The 24,724-nt window shown below is 40.5% G+C and overlaps 1 protein-coding gene across 1 annotated transcript in view; it reads left to right on the plus strand.

The window, feature by feature from the left end:
- The first annotated feature begins 779 nt into the window (after positions 1-779).
- ZDHHC15 (zinc finger DHHC-type palmitoyltransferase 15) overlaps positions 780-24,724 on the plus strand; it is a 97,757-nt gene continuing 73,812 nt past the window's right edge. Inside the window, exon 1 of the mRNA XM_061445769.1 lies at positions 780-904. Coding sequence (XP_061301753.1) covers positions 826-904 — 79 coding nt within the window. The 5' untranslated portion in view covers positions 780-825. The remainder of the gene's footprint in view (positions 905-24,724) is intronic.

Here is a 24,724-nt window from a genome sequence, read left to right on the forward strand (position 1 = left end):
TGAACCTCTGAGGACTCTTGGAAATTTTGTATCAGGATGTGTTTTTCTAGTAGCAAGCAGATTTGAATGTCCTCCTCTAATAATCTTTGGAATAATTCGTTGTAATAACATCCTAAAAATAAACTCAAATGACCCCACATGAAACTGGTCCTTCAAATTCCAAGCCTATGTCACAGTGTATAGGGTTATGTGCCATAATAATTTGTTATGAGAGAGAAAACATGGATTATGACAGATTTAAGAAAGACTTTGAGACTGACCTAGCAATGAAATGTCTGATGCAATTCAGAGTGAATAAATGCTGCATGAAATTATGCATGTGGGGAAATGATAATGCTACCTGCACATATAAAACGGAAGGAAACAGAAAATAGAGGATATTTGGACAGTGGCACCAAGGGGTTCAAGTGTTTATTACCTCTCTTAATACAAGGACTAAGGCATATTTTGTGAAGCTAATAGGGACCCATTCAAATAGGAGAAAAGGATATTCTTTAGATGATGGGTAGCAGACTTGCAAAGGAACCTTGTGGATGGAGGTTATGGAGATTTTGAAAGAGACAGATCAAACTTGTGAAAGAGAAACCTACTGAGGTTTAGTAACTTGGAGTTGAAAACAAGTTGGGGCTGCGTAGAGAAGTGTCCTATACTTACCTTAATTTCATTCCTCATTAGATAGCCAGTTAAGACAATTATTTGAGATCAGCTGGATGGGCCTTTAAGCTGATCAAATGTGCCATTTCACATGTGTTTCTCATCTAGTTTCTTCCTGTGTCATTGTGTACAGCTGTGTAGAATGGATAAAAACCCTGCTTTAGCCTAATCATGATAGTTGTTCTGTCTGGACAGATGCTAAAGCAATGCCCAACTGTCTGCTGCACCACAGGCCACCACGGGCAGGTAGGTAAGTAGAACACATCTAGAAGAGATACCTATAACATAGTCTTCCTATGCCAGATGTTATTTAGATCTGGCTTTTTCAGGATCAGAGGAAAAATGCAGATCTTTGCTGGTTGTTTTTACTCTTAGAGGGATGCTTTCTACACAGCAGAATCTAAAGGCTTACAATGGGGAGGAAACAAGAGCATTTTCTTAACTCTTTGGCCTCCTTGCTCTCTCTGCCATTAGAGATTAACATTATCAATGTTTTCTCAGTAATTCTGTTAAACAGCGTTTCCAACAAAACTCCTACTTGGCATTTCCTACAGATTTTGCCAGAGCTGACTCAATGTGGCTCAGGTTTCGTGCAGTGCAACTTACGGCATGGTGGATTTTTGTTATTTTTTTCCTAGAGAACTTAAAATTAGTCAGGCAAGGGAACACTTACTCTTTTTTGAAAGAAACAGTGATACTTAAAGTTTCTCAGTTGACTGTTTGGGCATGTCATCTGTTCAAAATCGCTTAGTCTGAAGAGGCCTGGTTTGTCTTGGTTGGATGATTCTGTCAGGAACCTTCACTAGTTGGGTCTTCAGCCTGGATTGGTTTCAGTTTTGAGCTTGCTACCTACTTCTGTTATCAAAATGGAGATTATAAACTCAAAGTTGCCATCATGGAGGAAAGAGAGGTGGAGAAGAACACTGAGAAGCAGGGCCAAGCCAGCAGGTGAAGAATGGGCAATCTGGGGCTGTGTTATTTGATAGATTTGTCTATGGGGAGCAGAGCACACTTTGGAGTATCTCAGACTGCCATGGCTGGTGAAGGCTGTCTGGAACTAGCATGTCGGGAGGTGCTTTTTCAGTCAAATCATATTCTCTTTCCAAGTCACCAAAATCAGAAGAGTTCTTCTGGAATGGCTGCTGCTGCTGCAGTTATACATGTGAATATGTATTTGCATGTGTAAGCATACATTCAATATATAGTCACATACATAAACATGGGCATGTGAGTATACAGGGGGTTAGGGAACTTCAAGCAGAAACCCAAAGTTTAAAATAAATTATATCCCTAGAGATGGAGTTGATCTAAAGAGCATAAGATATAAGAACGTACATATTCCAGACTCCTTTGCTGCCCTAGTATGTGAAGCTGGATCTGACTCATTGAAAACCACTACACTTTTCATATTCTTTGTCAAGGCTGTGCTTAGCAGCATCAGCTTCATTTATGTGAAAAATGAAATGGGTTGGCATTTTGGAAGGTTGGTGAGAAACAGACATAGACCAGAAAGTCCTCGCTGTCAGTTATGGTGCATTTTCTTTTCAGCTGGTGCTTGGTTTTGTTTGAGTGGCTTTTCTGTGGTGCTGTTGGGGGAGGTTTTAATTGTTGTTGGCCATTTGGTTTGCTTTGTTTAAATCTCCAGTTGGGAGGTCTGTGCATTTAAAGTCAAAGTTGTTCCAGTGCTTCTGGAGAATGTTTGTTTGTTTTATTGGGGTATTGGAGCATTCACCCCTGTGTTAGTACTTTGACTAAAGTGTTTCTGTGAGCGCTTTGCTGCTTCTCTGGAACTGGCTAGTCTCTGGAATTGAGCTTTACGAGCTGATTGTATTGATTCGCACTGAGCAGGGGAAAACTAGACCCAAGTTTAGAAGTAAAATAAAATAAAATTAGCTTCTGTTGCCTTTTTGTTGTGGCTCTGACAGCTCTTCCAAACCTCTGTAATGGGGGGAAAGCATCTTCAGTTGGACGATACGGGGCGGGGGGGGGGGGAAACCTGAATTCTTATACAATGTAGTTGCTTTCTCCCCCAAACCCCAGTGGGAATGCATCAAATCACTTCTCATATCTGAAATTATTGCTCTTCACCCCTGTTACTGGAGATGAGTAGGAACGTTCTGTTTCTTGGTGCCCAGCTCTCTGGGTTTTCATGGAAAGAGGGCAAATGCTTTCACTTTTCCAATTTATAAAGTTTTTTTGGACATAGGACCTGGCAGAAATTGTCTTTTCATATGAGTATTTGATTTGGCATGGAATGCTCTGGCTGGAATTGCTTTGTATTAGAAGTATTCTTCCAAAGAGATATAAACATGTGATTTATTAATCACTGGTATTTTATTTTAAGAGATAAATTTCTGCCTTTCCTCCTTCTTGTTCAGCATGTGGACAAGCTTTATGTATTGTCACTGTTGAGGCTGGAATTAATATGATTAAATATGGAATTAGCTCAGGCTTGGGTGGATTTTGAAGCTGGACTGATCCAGATGTTAACAGTAACCAGTATTGTAATAGTTCCAAAATTTGGAAGTCAATCCTGTTCATATATAGTTAGATTTTAACTAATTCCTGGAATCCCAATGATGCAGAACTGCAGGAACCAGAGAAAATTCAGCGCTGGTACTAATTCATCACAACTTTAATCTGATGCATATAGTTAACAGATCTGACCACTGTTACACTTCATGGGGGGAACTGGTGCCTGTGGCTTTACGTTAAACATGTAAGCTTGTTCTCCTACCTGATTACTCCTGCCTAATATTCTGTATGCGGGAAAGAGATCCCTCTAAGCTACTACGGATTGGGTTTTTTGTTTGAGATTTTTCTCCTTTCTGGGTCGGTCTGAAAAAGTCAGATTTGTTCCTCTTATTCCATTATGTTTGAAAAGTATGTTATCCAGATATCATGTATCCAGCTAGTTTCAAAGTGTTTGGAAGGAGTTCTTCTGGGATGATTCGCTCACTGCATGTAAAAAGAAATATGTATATGGGGAAATTTTAGGTGTCCCTGGCTTTCTACTGGAGTTACTGATTTCTGGCCCTGCTATAGGTCTTGCATATCTTTGGAATAAGGTTTGGCTTTATCTTAACAATGAAAGCTTAAATGTTATGTTCTTAAATCAGAAAGTTTGGCTTCTTGTAGCACATAGGCCTGATACCTTAGTGGAAGCAAATACTTGCTTTGAGCTCTACCTCATCCTCCTTGTGTTGGGTGAACAGCCCTGGCAGAATGTGGAGGAGCCCTTCTGCTCTTCAGCCAGACATTGGTCTTCTGCTTGTGCGGGGACTGACAGCTTGAAAGCCATCAGAAAGGTGTTTCTTAGTGGCACTTCACAATTAATTTTCTTTAGGAAACTGAGCCAGTGCTCCAAAGCCCTCTCACTAGTCTGAGAATCCCATGGGAAATAACCCGTTCTTCTGTGGACCAGCATCTTGCTGTGTACATCTTGGTGCATTTTACATTAGTTGTATTTGTGGAAAAAAAGGGAGTAAAATGTATCTTTACAATTCGTTAAACATTTCCAAATATACAGTGTGCAGGTAGATAGATACCTTTTAGTGCCCAAGACCAGCACAGATCCTGTTTGAATTCAGGTGTTCCCACCACTCACAAAGAAGGCATCAAAGAGGTGGAAAAAAAGCAAGATACTTACATTTACTGAAGAGATAAAGCAACATAATCCTGATGAGGAGCTTTGGGTAAAGCTTGCCTTCAGTTCAGCTGGAATTTGGGGCCATGAGTTGAGCTTCCCACACTTCCCATTCTTGCCCATCATGTATTTCATCTTACATTTTATGCTTTTACTTGGATCGGTGGGACTTGGGTACCATTTTATGAACTGGCAGGTAAAATGCATCCAAACCTTCCAGCTTTTATTAATGTTCTTTCAGTTTGGTGGCATGGTTTTTTCTTTCTAGCTCTCTTTCCAGAATACCAGCCTTGATGGCAACTTTATGGTAGTTCTTGCTGCGTTAAGCTGTGAGATTGTTACAGAACGCTACCTGCACTGCATGGTGCATCCATGTGACTTCCATAAGGGCTTTGCATTTACAAAATATCCCCTTTTTTTTTTCCTTTCAGTCATTCAACCCTGCTCTGAGACAGGAGGGGTTTTATTGGTAAGAAAATGTAAACAGGAAAGCAAAATAATTCTTGTCCAAGGTGAGAACAGTAGTTTATGATCAAAACCTCACGCTTTTCCAAATCCCATTCTACTGTATTGCACTTTGTTTTGCTTGTGCTGCTGTGGCAGCAACATGTGCTGGGACAGCCTAGTCCTTAATTGATTTCATTCTGAAATGGTCTGTGGTGACATCCTTTTATGGACTGAAAGTATTCCCTGAGTTGGGATGCACTGACTGTCCAACTAACACTGATAATGTATATTATTACTATTAAAAGCCACTGAGTTAAGATAATGGAAGTGACTCATGTGGAATGTTTTTTCTTACTGGCAGAAGCGTGCTGCTGCCTTGGGCCTAAGAAAACTCTTGACCTGGACATTCACTGACCAGCTTTTGAGGCTTCAGTACAGGGTCTTTCATGACATTTTGGGTGTACCTCGCATTCTTGCCAAACCCTTTGGAACGGTTCAAAAGAGCGCTGATTGTGTGCAGTCCTCTGCAGCAAGAGGCGCCAGAAATATAAAGGTCTCTCTTAATATTTTCCACAATGTTACGCAAGTATTAATGTAAATTACAAAAAGATTTTTTGGTTATCAAGGCAAGCTACAAGGAGGGAAAATGTGGTGTAATCCATATAAATCAGTTGACTAAGCCATGCACAATAAATCCAGTGTTGGTGAAGCTGAGTTCCTCGGGCTGGCACCACAGTTTGCTCTTTACAATAAACGTTTACTGCCCTCATTTGACAGTCGGTGTTTGCCGTGGACCCTCTTCACCCTTGCTCACACCCTTGTGATCTGTGGCTGTGCAGCCTTTTGGCTTTGGCATTATAAAAATCCAAACTAAAAAGCAGGAAGCTGCCACAGAAACAGTTAAATATTTGACCCTGTTTACTGCCAGCTTAGATAAAAATCAGATTTATTTCCCTGTGAAGAAAAATTCTTCAGCACATTCTATGTGCCCTGACAGTCGTAGGTTTATTGCAGCCCATTGGAATAAAGGATTTCACATGTGTTGCAGTGGAGGGAACATTTTAACCATTTGCTTCTGTTTGCCATCTGTTTTCTTTACCAACTCGGTGCTCGTGTAAATTTCACAGCTGCAGATGGTATTTCCTAGGCCAGAAAGAACACAGGCATCTCTGCCTCCTTCCATATGTCCAAATTAGTTACAGCAGAGAGATGCAAGGTGTTTGCTCCTGCGCTGGTTGCTCTCCATGGCAAGTGAGAAGGGCTCAGCCCCATCCTTCCTCAAACAGAAGACCGAATTGACTGGGAATGAGGTACCTGGTGTGGCAGTGGGCTGTGTTACTGCTACACCATGGCAGCAGTTGAAATGTCTACTTCTTGTACAGCTTATAGAAACCTTTTGGCTTTTCTTGTAAAAACCTTCTGTTATTACAGATGTACACCTGTCTTTCACTGCCATCTAAGCATATGATTTAGGATTCTCCTAATATAAATACTCTTTAAGACTTAAGGGCTTTATTTATGTGCTCTCTTAGATGGGAATAGGTCAGTTCCTGGGAGTGTTTCTTTGATCCAGTGCTGATTAAGAGTTGGATGGTCATGTCTGCTTTGGTGAAACAGTCCTTCTGCCTATAGGACTGTACTTTGTTCTCTTTCCTCCAGTGGGATAGCTGAGAGAAGAACATAGAGTTCGTAGATGTGATTGAGCACTCTGGGTGCAGTTTGAATTTTAAGAGCTCTAGTGACTTCTGTATTGCTTCAGTTGGGAACTGAAGAATGCAAAACACCAGTTGGAGGCAGGTGTATCCGGTTTACAAGACCAACTCCTGGACTGAAATGGGGACAGATGACTTGTAAATAAGGACCTATGCACTGTGCTAATTAAAGGCATGATTTATTTGATACTTTTATTGAAGAATCTTAGGATAAAAGGTGCTATACAAGTACTACTGTTCTAGTTTGTTGTGTACATGCTTAGCTGTCATTTGTTTGAGATCTTCCCTCTCTGGAAATACTGGTCCTTGAAGCAGCAGCAGAAATGGAGGTGATGTCACTTTGGAATGTACCACTTTCAAGAGACAGCATATGTGAGAGTGTAGAGACAGTGGCCTTTGCCCTTGGGATCACTACAGGTGGATCTGCTGGCTCTTCTGGCCTGCACCTGACTCTTTCTCACTTTGCTACTTATAGCCATCCAGGATTTTGAGTGATGATACTTAAAAACACAGACAGTGCTTAGTGTGTCAAGCTGCCTGGCAGAGAAAAATGAGAGGGTCAGTCTGCGTGTAGAAGGCTCAAAGAATTGCTTTTATTTTCCTTTCAGGGCAGTCCAGGCTCCCCATCCATCCTAAGCTTACCTTGTAACTTCAGAAGTTACCTGCTGATGCCATATACGTAGTTTTGAGCTTGCTCTGTCTCTCACCCCTCATCCCAGCATCAAACCTAACTAACAATAGCTGCGTAGCACTAGTGTGTGTAATTAATAGCTGTTAATATATATATCAGTATAATGAGAAAATTCCTATATTCACATCTATGCAGGAATGTTTTGTTCCCTACCTGTAATGTCCTTAGGAAAACCTGAAACAAATTGAGCACTTGTATAGGATAAATGTGTTATCCTTTCAAGAGTTAGGTATTTTTTTCCCATCTGTTTTCAGTTCTTGAATGTTTCAGCATGATCCCATGCTGTTGATGGAAGAGCAGAGTAAGTTGACTGTTAAAGCTTTATCCTGCACAGTGCTGTTGCTTGACACATGCCACTGCCCTGTGATACCAGCTGAAGGATTTTGGCAGTGAATCAATGCAGTGAAAGTGATTGTAGTTTTCATAGAGGAGGTCTAATGTATCAGTTATGGTTGATTAATGATATTACAAAACATCAGTAGGTGACTCACAGATGCTTCAGAGTTCTGTTTCAGAAAAGTGCTCATAAATCTGACAAAAGATCATAGAAGCATAGAATGGAAGTGGAACACCTTCCACTAGACAATTCAAAGACTGTCCAGGCCTCTTGGAAGTAGAAAACTGGGTTAGGAGGAGAACATTTTTCATATGACTTTGGATTCAGAGTACTGTGAACCTTGCCTGTGGTCACACATAGATAATAGTGAGAAGTCTGCAGGTCATGGTCACCAACAGCCATGGATCCAGAGCAGTGCGGATACATTGTCAGTGGTCTTGATGAGCAAAGCCTCTGCAACCCTATTTTGATGAAAGATGATGCCGACTTGGTTAAAGCTTTCTGGTGGGGATCAAAGGGCACTGTGGTCAGAGCTGTATCTATGACTTAAAATTTGACTTAAGAAAATAAGATTGTCAGAATCTTTATCTGGAGTTGCTGTAATCTCCACTGAGGAAGCAACCTTTAGATGAAGTTATTCGTCATTCTAGCTATAGTATATGTGGGTATTTACAGTCAGGTGTTGCTGTGCAGTGCAGGATATGAATACAACATCTCTTTATGGTTTGGCTTGCATATGCTACAGCACTGATGCTAATTGGTAGTGATTGGTTTAGTTTGTGGCTTAATGAATGGCCTTTTATCTGCTCCCAAAATGCCATGTGACAGAATGCTCTTTAGCATTAATGTACACAGCCCAGGTATGAGGCTTGTGTTTGCATCACCCTGATCAGCCTCTGTTTGCTCTCTGTGCTGTCAGTGAACTGCTGGATGCAGGTGCAAGCTGGTGTTGAATTTTCCAGTTCATTGTCTGATTCCAGAGCCACCTCTCCATCTCGCTCCACAGGCAGCTGCTCTTCAACAGGGGCCCAGGGAAGGAACACCAGCATTTGACAGACAAGAAGTGAGACGTATTGGCAGAGCTGTGCTGGAATTGAAGAGTGTTTACAGATTGAGAGTGAGTGGATTGACATCACTGTGTACAGGGAAAATTGCCCTTTCTCTCTCTGCCTGGCCTTAACTAGTCCATCATTTTTTTATGCTGAGGCTGGTAAAGGCTGTGTGTTTGGTAGTAGAAGAACAAGGGCTGAGACTGACAGCCAGGAGTGTTAATGATTTTAATCCTGTTGCACTGACTCACTCGGTGACCTCAGGTTAATCATTTGACCTTCTCTTGCTAGTTAGCTACAGCTGTGGAAATGGGCAAAAGCAATACTGCTTCAGCCTCCAGATGCTGAACTGGAGCTGAGTGTTCTTGGGGAAGCAGCTCATACGGAATATTCATTTCTATCATAAGTTAAAAGAAAAATGGGCAAAGGTGGCTCATTAACCTGCTGGCAGTTTGGTAGGGACTAGTTTCCATCTGAATATGATATTGATGTCATTGCAATGTATAATTATAAAGTGAATTTTCAACTTGCAGTTTATTTTGCTGACTGTAATGTTTTAAAAAGCACTACTTGAGGTTCCTTACATCCAAACCCTCTCCAAAGTATCTAGAACAAAAACATATAAAGCGCTTGCATTTGACAGCTACATGTATGTCCCCTGTTAGAGCACTTGAACTATAATAGATCCTTGTATGAAAGACTGTGGTTTATTTATAGGTATTTGAAATTAGCTACCCATGTGTTATGGGGGACAAGGAATACTGAGGGCTTCAGGCCAATATAAGAACTTTGTGTAGTGCGAACGAAGGCTGTTTTGTTTTGGTTCCAAAGTATTTTTTGAATAATTGTGGTTTAGAAAAGCAAATACACATTGAGTCCATTGCAGTGTTTCAGCTGTGGACTTGATTTTCAGATGAGAGCACATAAATTGGCACGTGGCCTCTGGCATTTAAATGATTAAGTAGTCCTTTCAGAGAGCTAAGATGCTAGATGAAGGCAACTTGAATGTAGGTTTAAAAGTTAATGTATACATTGGGATGAAGGCATATGCTGAAAACCAGAGTTAAGGTGTAAAATAACCAGCATTCATCGAACCATAGAATGGTTTGGGGGTTGGAACGGACCTTAAAGCTCATCCAGTTCCACCCCCTGCCAGGGGCAGGGACACCTTCCACTAGAGCAGCTTGCTCCAAGCCCCATCCAACCTGGCCCTGAGCACTGCCAGGGATGGGGCAGCCACAGCTTCTCTGGGCACCCTGTGCCAGTGCCTCAGTACCCTCATAGTAAGGAATTTCTTCCTAAGATCTCATCTCCATCTCCCCTGGGTCAGTTCTGTCTATGAAGCTGTACCCAGCGCTGTCCAGTGGTGTGGCTTCTTCTTACAGAGGATTTTTTACCTGGTACGTAATTCTTGTTAAGGGTCACATGATATCCACCCAGTTGTAAGAGTGCAACTCGGGGCTCTCCCCTCAGGCAGCCTTCATTTAAACACTCTGCTTTGTGCCAGATTTTGAGGCATTTTTCTCTTCTAATGAATGCATGTGTTTGAGAGCAGGGACCTTTCCAGCCCTTCTCTCCCCTTCCCCCAGTCATGCACCTCTTTCTGCTGTGTATTTCAGGGGGGTTTTACTCAAATGTTGCTCTGAAGAGTTTCAGAAAACCTGTCAAAATGATTAAGAGTCTGAAATTCTATATTACATTAATGTTTTTAAAGCATTTTATTCAACAGACAATATAATATGAAATCTAGCAAAAAAACCCGCTCCAATGCTGGCTCTTACATAGCACTTCTTGAGGGGCTGCTGTCACTTTGCTGAAAGCAAGTATTTTGAGGAGTGTGTCTATTTGTGCAGTGCGAGGGGGGAAAATTGAAATGGTCTGTGCTGGTGTCAAATCATTTTTTAATAAACTTGAGAGCATTTATAGTTTTCAGCCTCCACCAGGAGCTTTTCTTGGGCAGATTTGCCTGTAAACTCATGCAGTTTATTTCAAAAGGACTTTGGGACCATCTGGGATTTTGAAGTTCGGGGTTTTAAAGTATTTCGTTCCTTGCTCTGATGAGCAAGAAACTTCTTTGGAAGAGCTTCATGTTGGTTAAGCTGGCAAAGCCATGTAGCTCTTAAAGGGAAAGTGATTCATTTAGTGCTTTTTATCCAAGTGGGGAGAAAAAACACAGTACTAGTGAAGTGACAAATGCAGTCCCTGCCTAAATATTTAATGTCTTGGGGGAAGATAGGACAATGATGAATTAAGTTCTGAATAAAGAATATAAGACATGAACCGAGCTGATTTTCAGGACCTATTTATAATTGATTGTTTTCTTCCCATCAGCTTTAGGGTTTTAACCTTTTCATTTGGGGTCAGAGCTAAAGATGTTGAACCCCTGAGAATCCCTGTGGTGAGACCTGTGTTCTTTTTTTCCCCCTTTATGCTTGAATTCACAGTCCACCAGAGGTGACGACAGGGTTTGGTTCATTTTGTTTGGCTCACTGATGATTTTTGCAGATACATTCATGCTATGTCTCGTGGTGGATTTATACTCTGCTTTTCTGTGTATCCTGTTCTCCTAATGCCAACTGCATCTCAGAAAATAAGGATGGATGGGTTCTTAAGGCATCTTGCCCACCAAGTAAGCAGAACCTACACCTGGTTTCCTTCCAGCACTTTCAACTCACCTGTTCTTGAAAGCCCCATGATACCATTCCAACCTTCTATCGGCAATTTAGTTAATTAAGCTGGAAATGTTGGATCATTTCTTACATGTCTAATCTAAATATTTTGTGATGAAATTCATTCCTCTCTCTTCTTGTCTTACTCACTGAAGACTCATCCTTTTTCCAGCAGCCCAGTGATGTATCAGAAGACAGTTTTCCTATCTCCCTCCACCCCTCTCTCTAGACAGGATGATATCATATAGAATCATAGAATAGTTAGGGTTGGAAAGGACCATAAGATCATCTAATTCCGACCCCCTGACATATATTCTCTTTCAGCTTGGTACCTCAAGGGAATTAAGTTTCTGTAAGCTTTGTGGGAAAGAGGAATTGAATAAAGGACAAGATGTGTGAGCTGGTGCTCTTACAAACAGACGTGTAGGCGGAATTCAAATGTTACCCACTCTGAGGCATTATCTTTCCAACTAGCTGGCTCACAATTACTGCCTGATCAGCCAGTATAAATGTCGTACCTGCTGCCTGTTACCCAGACAGATAGGAAAGCAGCATGGCTGGGAGCTGGAGAGCCTGGGAGATGTGAGTGTGGGAAGGAAGGAAAAGGGATGCTGAAACAAGGGCTATCTTAGAGAAAACAAATGCTGAGATTAGTGTGGTGGAGGGAAGAGGACTGAAGGAGAACAGAATTTTCTAGTTTCAATGTTGACTGAACTGCTGATGTTAAAACTTGTTTTGAGCAGGCGTGGGAGTCTGGTACACATCCTAGGACCCAAAATTCCTGAACTTTCCTTAAGGTTATTTTGTAGTCTGAGCCAGTCTGATTATTCTATAATGGGATGTAAATTATTTGGAGAGTGAATTGAACTACGCATTCAGACTCACAAGGTTTGTTCCATGTTCTAGTGCTGGAATGAGAAAAAAGAGAACTTTGTATCACGATTTTCATTATTAAATTGGTGATAATTATCTGCATTTTGAAATATATAAGTGAAGAACGCTATACACATACTGAGTTATCAGTCTGTATCTTTTATCAGAGGAGGGAAAAATGCTGAATATCCTACAGAAGCATTATATAAAGAAAAAATCGGTGCAATTTGCCTAACCAAAAATACCCCATCTCTACAACTGACATCTTGGTACCTTGCTCTTACGTGAGATAACATGCCAATTTATGCATTTTAGCAAGTATATGATTTATACTTGGGGGTTTGTGCTGGAAAAGTATGGTGATCTGCAGAGGAATATCAGGCTCTTATAAACTGATTTCAGCACAACAGTCAGTCAAGATAAAATTAGAGACGTTTCAATAGAACTTCTTCCTAAGTGACTCTAAGCTCCAGTTTGGGTTTAGCTAATGTTACTTAGCATAGAGGTTGTCAGGATGTCACGAGCCATGAGTATTGCCATGCTTTCATGATATCACTGCCTGCACTGTATTTGATGGTCCCTTTCAAAGTTGTCATTTAATCTGTTATAATCTCTCCACTATTTGTGCATGAGGAATAACAGGGGTTGTTGATTTATTACACTAAATCCATGTGAAAGAGCTTGGTACACGGAGACTCTTCTTTCCTCAGTCAAAAGCAGTGCTGTCTTGTCTTTTATTCTTTCACGATTTTGTGGCTTCTGAAGGAGCTGTTCTGAAACTCTAAAATGAAGGCTAACATCATTGGAAAAACAGAACATGCTTGAGATGCTTCTTAACACTCTATCGTTGTCACTTTTTTTGGATTGACCAGATTGGATGCAAAGAGTTTTAATTGGAAGAATGTTCAGGAGTTCTTAAAAGCTGGGAGAAATACAGTGACAGCTAAAAAAAGGCAAGTGTGGCATTTGAGTTGTATGTAGACAGTCTTCAAAGTGATGTTTCAACAAAAGCTTCTGGAAAGATTCTTTTCAATAAAGCAGTCTGCATGACTCCGTGGAAATAATGACACGTAGGCTTGTGCCAGAGCAGATTGATAGTGGAAGGGTGGAAAAAGTTTAGGAAACTTTGTTCTTGTTAAATGCTAAATGAAATTGTGTTGCTTGCCTGTTAAATAGCAGACATACCTGCTGGGAATAGTTCCATGAGGAGGGCCACAGTCAGGAATCACAAGCTCAAAGAGTATTTCCTTCCAAGTTTTTCACAAATGGTTGTGTAAGAAGCCCAGCGCAGCTCAATAATTGACCAAGAGGAACTCACTTTGTGCTGCAACAGCCTTTTCCACCAGTGAATTTAAGCCTTTAGGAGTAGGTAATGCAGCTTCCAAAATCATTATTTTTCACGTTTTTCACAGGCAAGGAAAGAATGTGCAAAATGTGTTTCTAAATGACTTCAGCAAACAATCCCAAGAAACCCTATCCATGGCAATCAGAGACATGGCTGCAGTCAGGAGCCATGCTTCCTTGTTCTGAGTTTTCCCTTTAAAACACTAAACCACACTCCTGCAGAAAGCTAACAAGTAATATGTTAGACTTCTGTATTCTGGATTGTAGGAAGCACAGTGTAAATCCATTTCTGATATAAGGAACAGCAACAGATGAACCAAGCATATTAAATCTGGAATTTTTCCAACGGGGAAACAATTTTCTATGAGGTTTTGGAAAGCTCTAGACCTATTTGAAAGGGGCATATGTGCATGTATAAGAGAGCAAGTGTGTGGCGAGCAGTTTCCTGCCCTAGAGCTTCCCAGTTTAATCTGGGAGTCTGCATGCCAAAACATCTTCCATGTTATTTTAACTAAGCAGGATACTGTCCATCCAGCCCTGTGATCACTGAGATAGTCAGAGCACAGAGATGACACGGACTGCACTGTGCTCATGAAATGATTCAGGAGCTTGTGATCTATTGGAAAGTGAGCACTGGAAAGACTGAGAGTCCTGGGTATAAATACCAGCAGTTACACTGAGAACTTCTGCCATTCTGCTAATCATTCACACACTTGCTCGCTGGTCCCATTCCTGTTTGTTTCTTCCCTTGCCTATCAGTTAGCATCCAGTCTGTACTGGGGTAGGTGAGCTTTTGGTCTGAATGGTTAGAGCTTCCCTCTTTCCCCCCTTCCCCTTTTGTCCTTCACTTTCTGTATGTATCTACTTGCCAACCAGTTGACCATGGTGGCTAAAGACTGATTAGACAGGATTGTTGTGAATGTGAAAAAGTATCTAAAGTGCTAGTAAATAATTCTTACAAGATTTTTGACTCTCAGTGGTATAGCATATATCGTGCTTCATATACAAGCACTCCCTCCAGTAGAAGTCCAGTCTGCAAATCCTATGGCTTCACTCAAATAAATGTACAAATAAAACCCATACGTGGTCTTCGTACTACAAGCTCTGAACATCAGGTATCCTCTGAAATTGCGATTCCATCAGCGTGTTTTGGAGCATCTGCAGGTGGCCTGTGGAAGTAAATTTTTTTGAAAATAAGTTGTGTTTTGAGTAAAAAAACGGAATATTTTTACATGGCAATTCTGGAACCTGATGTCTTTTTCTTGAAAGTGGTTACTAATAACAAAAATCTGAGGCTCTCAGTCTTGTAAGAATGTTGCTCATTAAAAGCAACGTTCAGGTGTTTATGTACCTTGTAGTAAATAGAAGGGCATTGTGTAATTCATGTGTGGGGACTGAGGGAATGCACAAACCCAAATTCAGCTGAATTCTGACGGTATTTGAGAAAACGTGGTGGAGAATCAAAGTGATGCTGTAAACCCCTGACTTTTGGAACTCTGCTAGTCTCTATTAGCTTGCCCAGACATTTCAATACACCAGATACGGATTCCAGGATCTAATTGTAGTGGTTGCTCAAGAAGAAGGTTTGATTCTCACTTTGCCTCTGCAGCTGTGTAATTTCACTCGCTTCACCAGGCTTTGCTACTGGTTAGCAGTTGTTTCTAATGGCAGTTATTTCCAGAACTGAAGTGGAAATTGTGGACTAATGGAAGCTGAAGGAGTAAAGGGGCAATTGTGATAGGAGCTCTCCTGCTGAACAATCTTATTTATGGAGCTGCAAAAAGGCAACAGTGCTCCATTCCCTGTGATGATAAACCTAATGTGACACACCAAAGATAGTGACTGTTCTTTCCTGTTCCTCACAGGGGGAACAAAATGAAACCGAAGCCCTTAAGTCTTAGTGTTAACAGTCTGAACCCAAAAAGGGGAAGAGCAAGCTGTGTCTTACAGATAATTCATCTTTCCAGCAATTCACATTTTTCTTTTAATTTTCCATTTATAAAAGCCTGCTCCTGCTCCACTGTGAGGCTTTTCTCTGAACATTTGGAAATATTTTAATGCCCTTAAACCTGCAGATTTCTATTAACAGGCTGTGCTTTCCTTTTGCTTTGGTATCCTCACACCTGTTTTGCCTTTGGCACTAGGCAGTGGATAATGAGGTTACCTAATATGTTGACTGTTGGCTCCAAGCTCTTTAATAGTCCAGCAGGATGCCTTTCTTACACTTGTTTGGTGGGTTTTTGGTGGGCACAGGGATGAGGTGACATGTCAGGAGTCCTTCCCTCTGGAAGTGTTATTATGTTGGTGTTTTGAGCTAAGTTTCTGATAAATCATGAATTGGTTGAGATGTGTCTGCTTTCAGTAGGAAAAAGTGCATGGCTTGGCTTTGACATGACACAGGACTTTTTTATGGGAGGAGTTGTGCTCCACGTCTCATCAGTTTTCCTACCAATAGCAAACCTTGCTCTTGGAGACAGTTCAGCTCCCTGATGGAAGTGGTCATGGCTGCTTCTATGGTAGCTTGTGAAACTGGCTGCAGAATTAAGTCCTATCATCAGGCTTTCTTAGGTGTTGCACCTGAGGTACAGAAGGAAGTATATGAAAAGACCTGCAAACCAAACGTTGCTATTTTAAAGTTCTTTCTCTCATTCCCACAAATTTGACAGTGGTTTAAATGGCCATCATATGGTCTCGGTCCATTTGCTTCTGGTCACCTGTCCTATATTAAGGTGTTATTTTTTGTCTTACATTGTGAGTACAAAGGGACAACCCACTGTATATGCAGCGCTACAACCGTCTCTGGAATTTACCGTCTTCCTTGATGCACGTTCTAAGACAAATCTGCCTGTGATACACCTCATTGCCATCAACGAAGTAACAGTTGTGTGAATTTGGGCTCTTTGGCAGCATCCTGCCCACTGCAGGTAGACTGACTTCAATCCAGGCTTTTTGTGAGTGTTCTACAAAGGGTACAAGTTAGGGTCATTCTGTTAAGTCTCCACATGATGCATCTTACAGAGCACTTCAGTCCGAGACCTGAAATGCTCACCTCTAACTTGTAGTGCTCACCAAGTGAAATTCACCTTTTGTTTCCATCAGTGTTGATAAACTTGATGCAAATGGAGGAAACCAAAAAATGCCAGTGTGCACATACAGAGGGATATATTGTTCACATACGCATGCTTTAGTGAAGTCTGTGAAAGTATTGGTTTGGTGCTTAGCAGGGCAGTCATCAAAACCACAAATGGCATGTTAACAATTGTGTAAGGAAGAGAGAAAACTGTATGGTTAGAAAGATAAGATATTTAGAATGGGGGGATCCTCCTTGTCGAAGTGCAGAGGTTTCCTGTTGAAGAGTCAAAGTTTTTTGACAAATTATCTCAAAGGTCCAATAAGGGATCAATTTTTAGACTTACAGTCATAGCAGCTTAAATTCTTGAACTTCATTTCACACTTCAACAGCATAACTGGCAGCAGAAGTGGGCTTTATCTATATTTCATAATAAGGGCATGTTCTTCAAATAAAAAGGCTGTTACCTTTTCTAAAGGTTCTGCAATTACGTGAAAAAGCTTGTAAATAAATCAAGCCTATGGAAGGTTTTGCAACTGTTGTTCAACTGTTCTGAATATCTCTCGCCCGTTGCAGCATTCAGAACCCTGATTCTTCTAGGCAAGATTTGGAATTACAGTTTTGTGCCGCCCTATAGCAAAACATTACTGTAGTCCTCAGAATTTGGCATAAAATACAGGGAAAATTAAACCCATATGCTCCCCCCCGAGGCAGACCTATATCCCCCCAGTTACCCTAAGCTCCTGAATTTCATAAACCACTTTTTTTCTTGTTAGAATTAATACCAGATTTAAGTTAGATAAGGTCACATGTTTAGTCCCTAGTGAAGATGTCAGAATTGAAAAGATTTACAGTAGAAATAGAATCATAGTGAGAGAATAACTGGGTTTTATTGCGGAATGGTGAGATGAGGCAGTTGATAACATCGAGATGTAATATAGTGAGTTATGTATAAGGAGATAACCCAGAGCTCTTTGATGTTGTTGATGCTTTATTCTGGATGGGCTCCCTCCTCTTTGAGGCTTTCCTCCTTTTCTGACACTCCTAAAATTATTATTTTACTGAGAAAAGGGTGTAATTGTCTAGAATGAATGAGCTTGGCAGCCAGGAGAGGTGCTTGGTGGATACTATGATCTAAGCTCCAGCAGGATTCCTGCCCAACCTGCCAGCTTGACCTGGGAAGGTCATCTCTAGAGTCAGAGCAGAATTCATGCAAAGGTTTCCTTACTGATGTTATGTATCATTTTAATCATAGGTCTGTTATTAGGAGAGCAGAGTGGGAGCAGAGATACCTGCTCCTTTTAATCAAATCATGAAGAAAGGCTCCTTTCTCACTGTTTTATATTGGATATGGATACATTGTCTAGGTGAAAATGAGCTTTGGGGTTCTTTAAACCTTTGCCTAGGATTTCCAGGCACTCCAAGTGGTGGCTCAGTCTAGGTTGCTGGATGTCTGGGAGTCCTGGATGCGCTCCCCATGCACACAGATCATCTCTACAGCCTACACACAGTGCAGCGCTCCTGGGAGGTACTCGCACTATTCCACATGGGCTAAATGAAAACTGTGCACTTGTCCGCTATGGCTGGTGTATGCTGGACCTCAGATCATGCCGCACATGTGTGTGTTTTGCTTTCGGGGAGCGGAGGGGGAGAAGCTATCCCAACACAACAAAAGCACAAGTAAGAATGTCATCAGCTCAGGATCAGAATCCTTTTATGTCTGACTCACTGGATTTCAACAATGTGGTTTAGACTCCTGTGCTTTTTCCCTTTGTATCTGTAGTCTGTTTACAATCTGGGATCTGGAGAAGGGTCTGTTCCTTCATATTGACACAATGCCTAGCACAAGGAGGGAGGCAGCAGAGAGAAAGTCTTGATCTTGGTTTGGCCCTCTGGGAAATTTTGTACTGTAAATAGAAGTAGTAAAAACTATCAGGTGATGACACTTTTTGGGCTGAATTTTTTTGAACTGGAGACCTAAAGGTGAAATCATCTGTATTGCATTACCCACCACTGTGCTGTCCAGACTCTCGTAACTTTCCATGCATTGACAGATGACTACTTGAGTAGCACATGCTGTATCGTGGAAAGACTGCTGCTTTGCCCGCAAACAAAGCTGAATGTGTTGCTTTGGAAAGCCGTTGTTGGGACACTCTTTTTCATGAGCTGCCACTAATCCTGGAGGATTTCTTAGGCATTTATTTTGGTCAAAAGGAAAAACTCATTCCTTAATTTGGATGCTGTAACATTTGTTACTGTGTTTAATTCCCAAGAAGCAGCAAGAATGCGGAGTAGTGTTTTTCACGGACATAATATTGAAAGCACAAAAAATCAACAGTCCCATGGAGCTGACAGCTGCTCAGAGTCAGCCCAGTGCTTATCTTTGGGAATCATCTAGATCGCTTCTTCTCATTCCTTCTCTTTTTCCTACTGTGTGTTCTCACATTTCCTTCATTCCGACTGTCATCCATTTTGCTTCATGTTGTGCCATCTCCTGTTCTTGTCGTCCTGTCCCTTTTTTGGCAGATATTTCTAGGATAGGATACATTGATAGGATAGCTTCTGTCAATATATCATAAGATGTATTTATAGCATAGCTTCAGCAATGAGTCATTGCTGTGCAGTCCCTACGTGGTAACGTTACTGTACATGTTTGTGATAATGTGCTTTGGCATATAGCATATAGCTCCTAATGTTCATTTAAATCTCAGGTAAGATGAAGCCCCCTTCTCTAGAACAACACTGTATTCTGCTGACTTGTATTGCTCTGGCAGCCTCAGCATTTTAAATCTGCTGCTGTGTCTCATCTCTTAGTTTAACAAATTAAAGCAGCTGTGCTGAGCCTGGTTCTCTTACACGTAGCACAGTCTCAGCAACCTCTTGATGATAATTCCTACATCGTTAAGTCCATGAATCTTTATTCAGATGCACAGCTATTTTAACTGTTTCTAGATACAGGGCTACAGTTAGAGGACACTGTCTGTTTACAATAATTGTAATAATACACACTTGAAAAGCTTGGGAGTTCAAGTTTGCTTATGGACAGGATGACCGATGAGCGATTCCATTTAGCTTCTGAAACATTTTACTCATTATGCAATCAAGAGGTCAAATGATACTTCCTGTGATGGGATTAGGCAGAAGCTCTTCCCTGTGAGGGTGCTGAGGCACTGGCACAGGGTGCCCAGAGAAGCTGTGGCTGCCCCATCCTTGGCAGTGTTCAAGGCCAGGGATTGGAACTGGATGAGATTTAAGGTCCCTTCCATCCCAAACCAGTCTGTGATGATTCTATGATTTTTGAGTGGTTTTGTTCCATTGAAGAGCATAACCAAATGGAAACTTAATGTTCTTTAGGGTTTTTTTCCACATGCATAAATTAAATATTTCATCATTAATTATCTTTCTTTCTGATAATGGTCCTCTAAGATAAAGTCTAGACTCTACTGATGGAAAGATGATGCAAAGAGAGGCGAGGCGATCCCTGAGTTTCTCTCTGCAGACTGAGCTATCTTTTCCATTCTAATAATCCCATGCCCAGGGCCATTGCTTCTGATAAAGTGGAATTTTGATTGGAAAAGCCTGACCCACGGGATGCTCTCAGTTAACTACACCTGTGCAATGCCAGGAGGAGCCAAGTTCTCTTTCCCGTAATTTCCAACTACAAAACACATAAATTCCTTGCCTTGACCTTTTTGTGCATTCCATACAATTTTGGCATAGGAACACAGTTGCCTGAAGCCCAGACTTGCATTGCAGTGTAGCAGACCATGGGCAGAACGATGCAAATGTTCTGTGCACTTGCACATTTATATCCCTTACTTTGGGGACCATAAAGCAGGATTTTGTGTGTTTTAATACACAACTTACCTATTTTCCCGTAAACGTGTAATTTCAAGGCCGTTTGTCTCAGGTGGTTATTCATGTCTCTGAACACGTGTAGTTGAATTGCATCTTGTTAACACTGGCCCTCTCATTTAAAGTCTGGAACCGCTATGCAAAAGGCTTGAACAGCAGCGGATCATGCAGGATATGAGACATATGGAACCTTATTCCTGCATCCTGTTTCTTAGCAATTAAGAGATTTTTGGCTTTTAGTTCATAAAATAATATGAAGATAGTTGAACCTACACATTACCTAAACAAGAATTAAGTTCTTTCCATTGAATAGAATTATACCACTTAAAGACAATTTCAACAATATATGATCAATGCCATTTTAAAATGGTGACTCGCAATATTTGGCCGGATAAGATGCTAATTCTTTAATTGCTTACATTAAAAGCCAAACCCTTCGAAATTCAAATATTAAATAGTAGTTTGGAGTCTTTTTTTCCTTTTCTTTTGAAGGATATAGTTATTTATGAAAATATGCTGCAACACTGATTGGGATAAATGGTTAAAGGAGGCAACTTAAAACTGTAACCCCTTTTAAAGAATTAATGGTGAGGTGGATTTTCTGTATCTTAACCTACTTCCCAACACAGCAGAACTGGCTGTTGAACTATGAACAAAATTGCTACCTGTACATCTGCATCTGTAAGGGTTCCCAAACAAAAGCTCTGAATTAGCATTTTATGAGTGGAGATCCCTGTGGTAGTCCTGCTGCAGTCCAGATGGGGATGTCCTATATAGCATGGTACTGAGTTGGTGTCAAAATTATTACTGTATTGACCCTGAAAATCATCTGGGGAGTGGTTTAGGATAGAAAAATTAGAATCTCCTTAGTAATAATATATCTTTATAAGCAATAGATCCACAGTTTATTCTTAGACAGCTGCATGGCTCTACTAGAGTCAGTGCATGATTTCTGTACTTGATGTGGGATCATATGAAACAAAGGTGAAAAGAATGAATACATCTCCTGGGAGTGGAGGAAAACCTGGCTGTAATTTTTGATCAGATTTCTGACAGGAAATGTGAAGCTGTAAATAAAGATCTGCTATTTTGGATAACCTCTAACCTGATAGTTCTTGGCTAAATAACATCTCATTCCACTTCTTCTAAGTAGTGTTTGCTTCATCTAAGTAACCTTAAAAAAGGCAGCTCAGCAAATCCTTACTGAGCAGATGTGTCATCAGAAGTTAACAGAGAAAATTCATAGCTGTTTGTGCATCTGTGATGTGTTTGTATCTGAAACATTCTTTATCTAAAGTGAGAGGCAAACAGATTTGAGCCTCAACATAATAGACTGATGACAAACTTGAATGACATTCTGTAAGTTCAAATTCTGTTTGGGCGGAAAGTATGGATTAAAATGAGGTGAACAGGAGCCTGTTATAGTCCCACTAAAAGAAACAGCATAAAAATATGTTGGGTTTTTTGTTTGCTTTGTTTTAAGTGCAATTGAAGCCTTCTGATATTATTCAGAATAGGAAATTTCCACTTCCAAAGCCAGAAACAAAACATATAGGGGAAAAAATGTGCAGATATCGGTGCACTTACCTGCATGTTGGTAATCTCTTGATACATGACAGCAGTGCAGATCCACCCTTCACTGCTCTCCAGACAACTGTGCATTGAAATGCACGTCAGCTGTAAAGTTTTGTAGTATCTTGTGATGAAAAAAGCTGCATAAATAGAGGAAAGGATTAGTGGTTTAAGTCTTTGTGGGGAGAAAAAGTAGTTTGGTATCCGATATCTCATGTTGTGGTTAAAAAATGATACCCATTTACTGTCAGCTGAACAGATTCCTTTGTTTGCTGGCAAAGAAAACAGTGCTGGCTTTCATTGGTGTCCTGAGACTCAAGTAAGATGCTGTTGCTTTATGCTGATCGGTGAAGAGGAAAGAGCATACTTGTGTATGGTAATCAGAGCTTCTTAAGTATCTTTAGGGTTTATGTGATCACAGATGTTCCTCAATTAAATTACAAGATCTTAAGGAAAACAAAGAAGACTGTGCAGGTTAAAAGGGTACAGGGAAGCAGCTTTGAAGGTAAAAATATTCTGTTTAATGTCCTGCCTCATGGCATCTATTTCTCTTCAGGGCATCACACCTAGACAGTATAGGTATGTAGGAAAGTTTGGCTTATCGTGCCATGCTCAATTACAAAAATCAGTTTAGTCTTATGTAACCCATTTGGACAGTGTGTGCACAGCACAAGCCACATCTTTCATCTTTTGCAAGTTGTTCAGGTTAGTGTTTTGTCCTCAATTTCTTTGAAATATTTCTCTTTGGATAAAGCTGGTACTTGCTATCAATGAACTCTATTCTTGGGTTTGCTGTCTTAGTTCTGGACTAATGTTAGTTTTAAGGTTTTTACATGTTTTTAAACGTCCTGAGTTCTTTGGTGCTCCTATCTGCCTCATATATATGTGTATTTGCTTTGCATGTACTTGCTTTGAATTTGACTTTTTCCCTGTAGGTATTACTGAAAGCATGATCTCAGTTATTTTGGCTCGTTCTGCTCATAGCATACCTGAATACTTGGCAACCCCCCATCATTCAGTGAATGCTGAACAACTCCAGGTTTCTCTGGGTAGCCAAAGGAAATATAAAATTAATTAGCAACATAATGTAGGTCTTTACCTGCCTTGTGAAAGTGCACAAATGTCTGTACTATTTAGAGGCTCCTGGCTAAGATCCTGTTCTCCTGTTTGTGGGTATCAAGTGATCAACCCTGAAATTCAGCTGAATTGCTGAAAAGTTGACAATTAGTATTGGAGATTCTCCTAAAGTCTTTCACTGTTTCACACATTCATCTGCAAATCAGATTGCTTCTGGAGTGAAGGAGCTACTTAAGAAGGAAAGCTGTTTTATTAAAAATTGCATTTTAATGCCATGAGTGATGTTTTCCTACTTGAGGACCTTGGCTACCTTGGAATTGCATCCGATTTTTTGTACTGGGTTACTTTTTGGCACTGATTTCACTGCAAAAAATGAAGGAGAGAAATCCAGTGGAGTTGCAATGTACTGAAAACACCTTAAAATCCATTTTTTTAAATTAACATAACTATTAGCCATTAATTTATATCAAATTACTCCCCATATAATGTACATGCACAAAAACCTTTTGTGTGAAAAGAAACTGTAACATCTGAGCCATTAATCGACTGTAAATTTGCCATCTAGTTTCAGCAAACACCCTAATTTGTGACAAAGTCTGAGGCTTACAGAAGGAGAAAGGTGTGTTTAGCAGAAGTGGCCATAAGGCAGCATAAGTCAATTGCAAAGCAAAGCCTGAAGTAATATGTAAGTGAAGTGACCACTGTCTTGATATCAAAGCCCCTGATGGGTAACCGCTTCTGTTAGGAGGAACACAGTGTTCACCCTGAGCATGAAATTTCAAGTGATAAATGTTGATACAAACTCTATGTTCTGCCTAAATTACACTTCACAGGGTTTCCTTTGGCTATAAAGAGGACAGTTAATTCCTTCAGCGCTAAATCACTCTGTGCCCTTTGCATCTCTTCAGTGTCGTTGATTTCTTTGTGCTCTCTCCAGAATATGGTTTTTGGAAGTGATGAGAACTCCCATAGGTGTTTGGCTGCTTTTAATAAATGAAGTCTTGACGACAGACACCTCAGCTGAAGGAAGAACTTTATTAGCACCTTTCTAGGCTGAGTAGGTAGCTAGGATTGGTATCTAGCCCTGCTCTTAGCAGTTCCATTTACAAGTGCAGTGTGTATATACAGATAAAACAATTTAGTGAAGCTTGATAAAACCACTGTTGTGAAAATGCACATACAAAGAATCTCATTGATTCATTCATACTTAGCAGACACAATAGAGGTCACTTGCAAATGCAGATTTGCATCCATCTCATATACTTCTACGCTAGTTCTCTGCATGCATTGATTATTTACTTGGAAGTTCTTACTGCAGCTATAAAACAGGTTCAGTCATCTTTTTGCCTTTGTAAGGAAGAAGAGTGAGAGCACAATGTATGATAGTTTGCAGTTGGAACATCATTTTCTGCCTAAATTGTTTCATTGCATATACAATAACTAGCTTTTGTGCATGGTGAAATGCCTCACTTATTCATCTTGGTGATTTGTACAGCTCAATCAGCATTTCTCATTTTATATTAGGCTCTGATTCTTGAATTTTGATGGGAATTTATCCCCTGTTGAAACTGATGAGAGAATCTGATTCTCTGTAGGCCCTTTGTACTTACAAGTCATTTGTCTTTGTTAGCCCAAGTATTATTTCCTGTGTTTTAGCTGATTTTTGTAGTGGTGTATCAAAATGATAGAATGTTTTCTTTCTTTTAAAGTTCCTTAATCCTATTTACA

Source organism: Pezoporus flaviventris, unplaced genomic scaffold, assembly GCF_033815535.1.
Source record: "Pezoporus flaviventris isolate CSIRO_AGI_PZ_B2104156 unplaced genomic scaffold, CSIRO_AGI_Pfla_v1 ptg000005l, whole genome shotgun sequence".
NCBI lineage: Eukaryota > Metazoa > Chordata > Aves > Psittaciformes > Psittacidae > Pezoporus > Pezoporus flaviventris.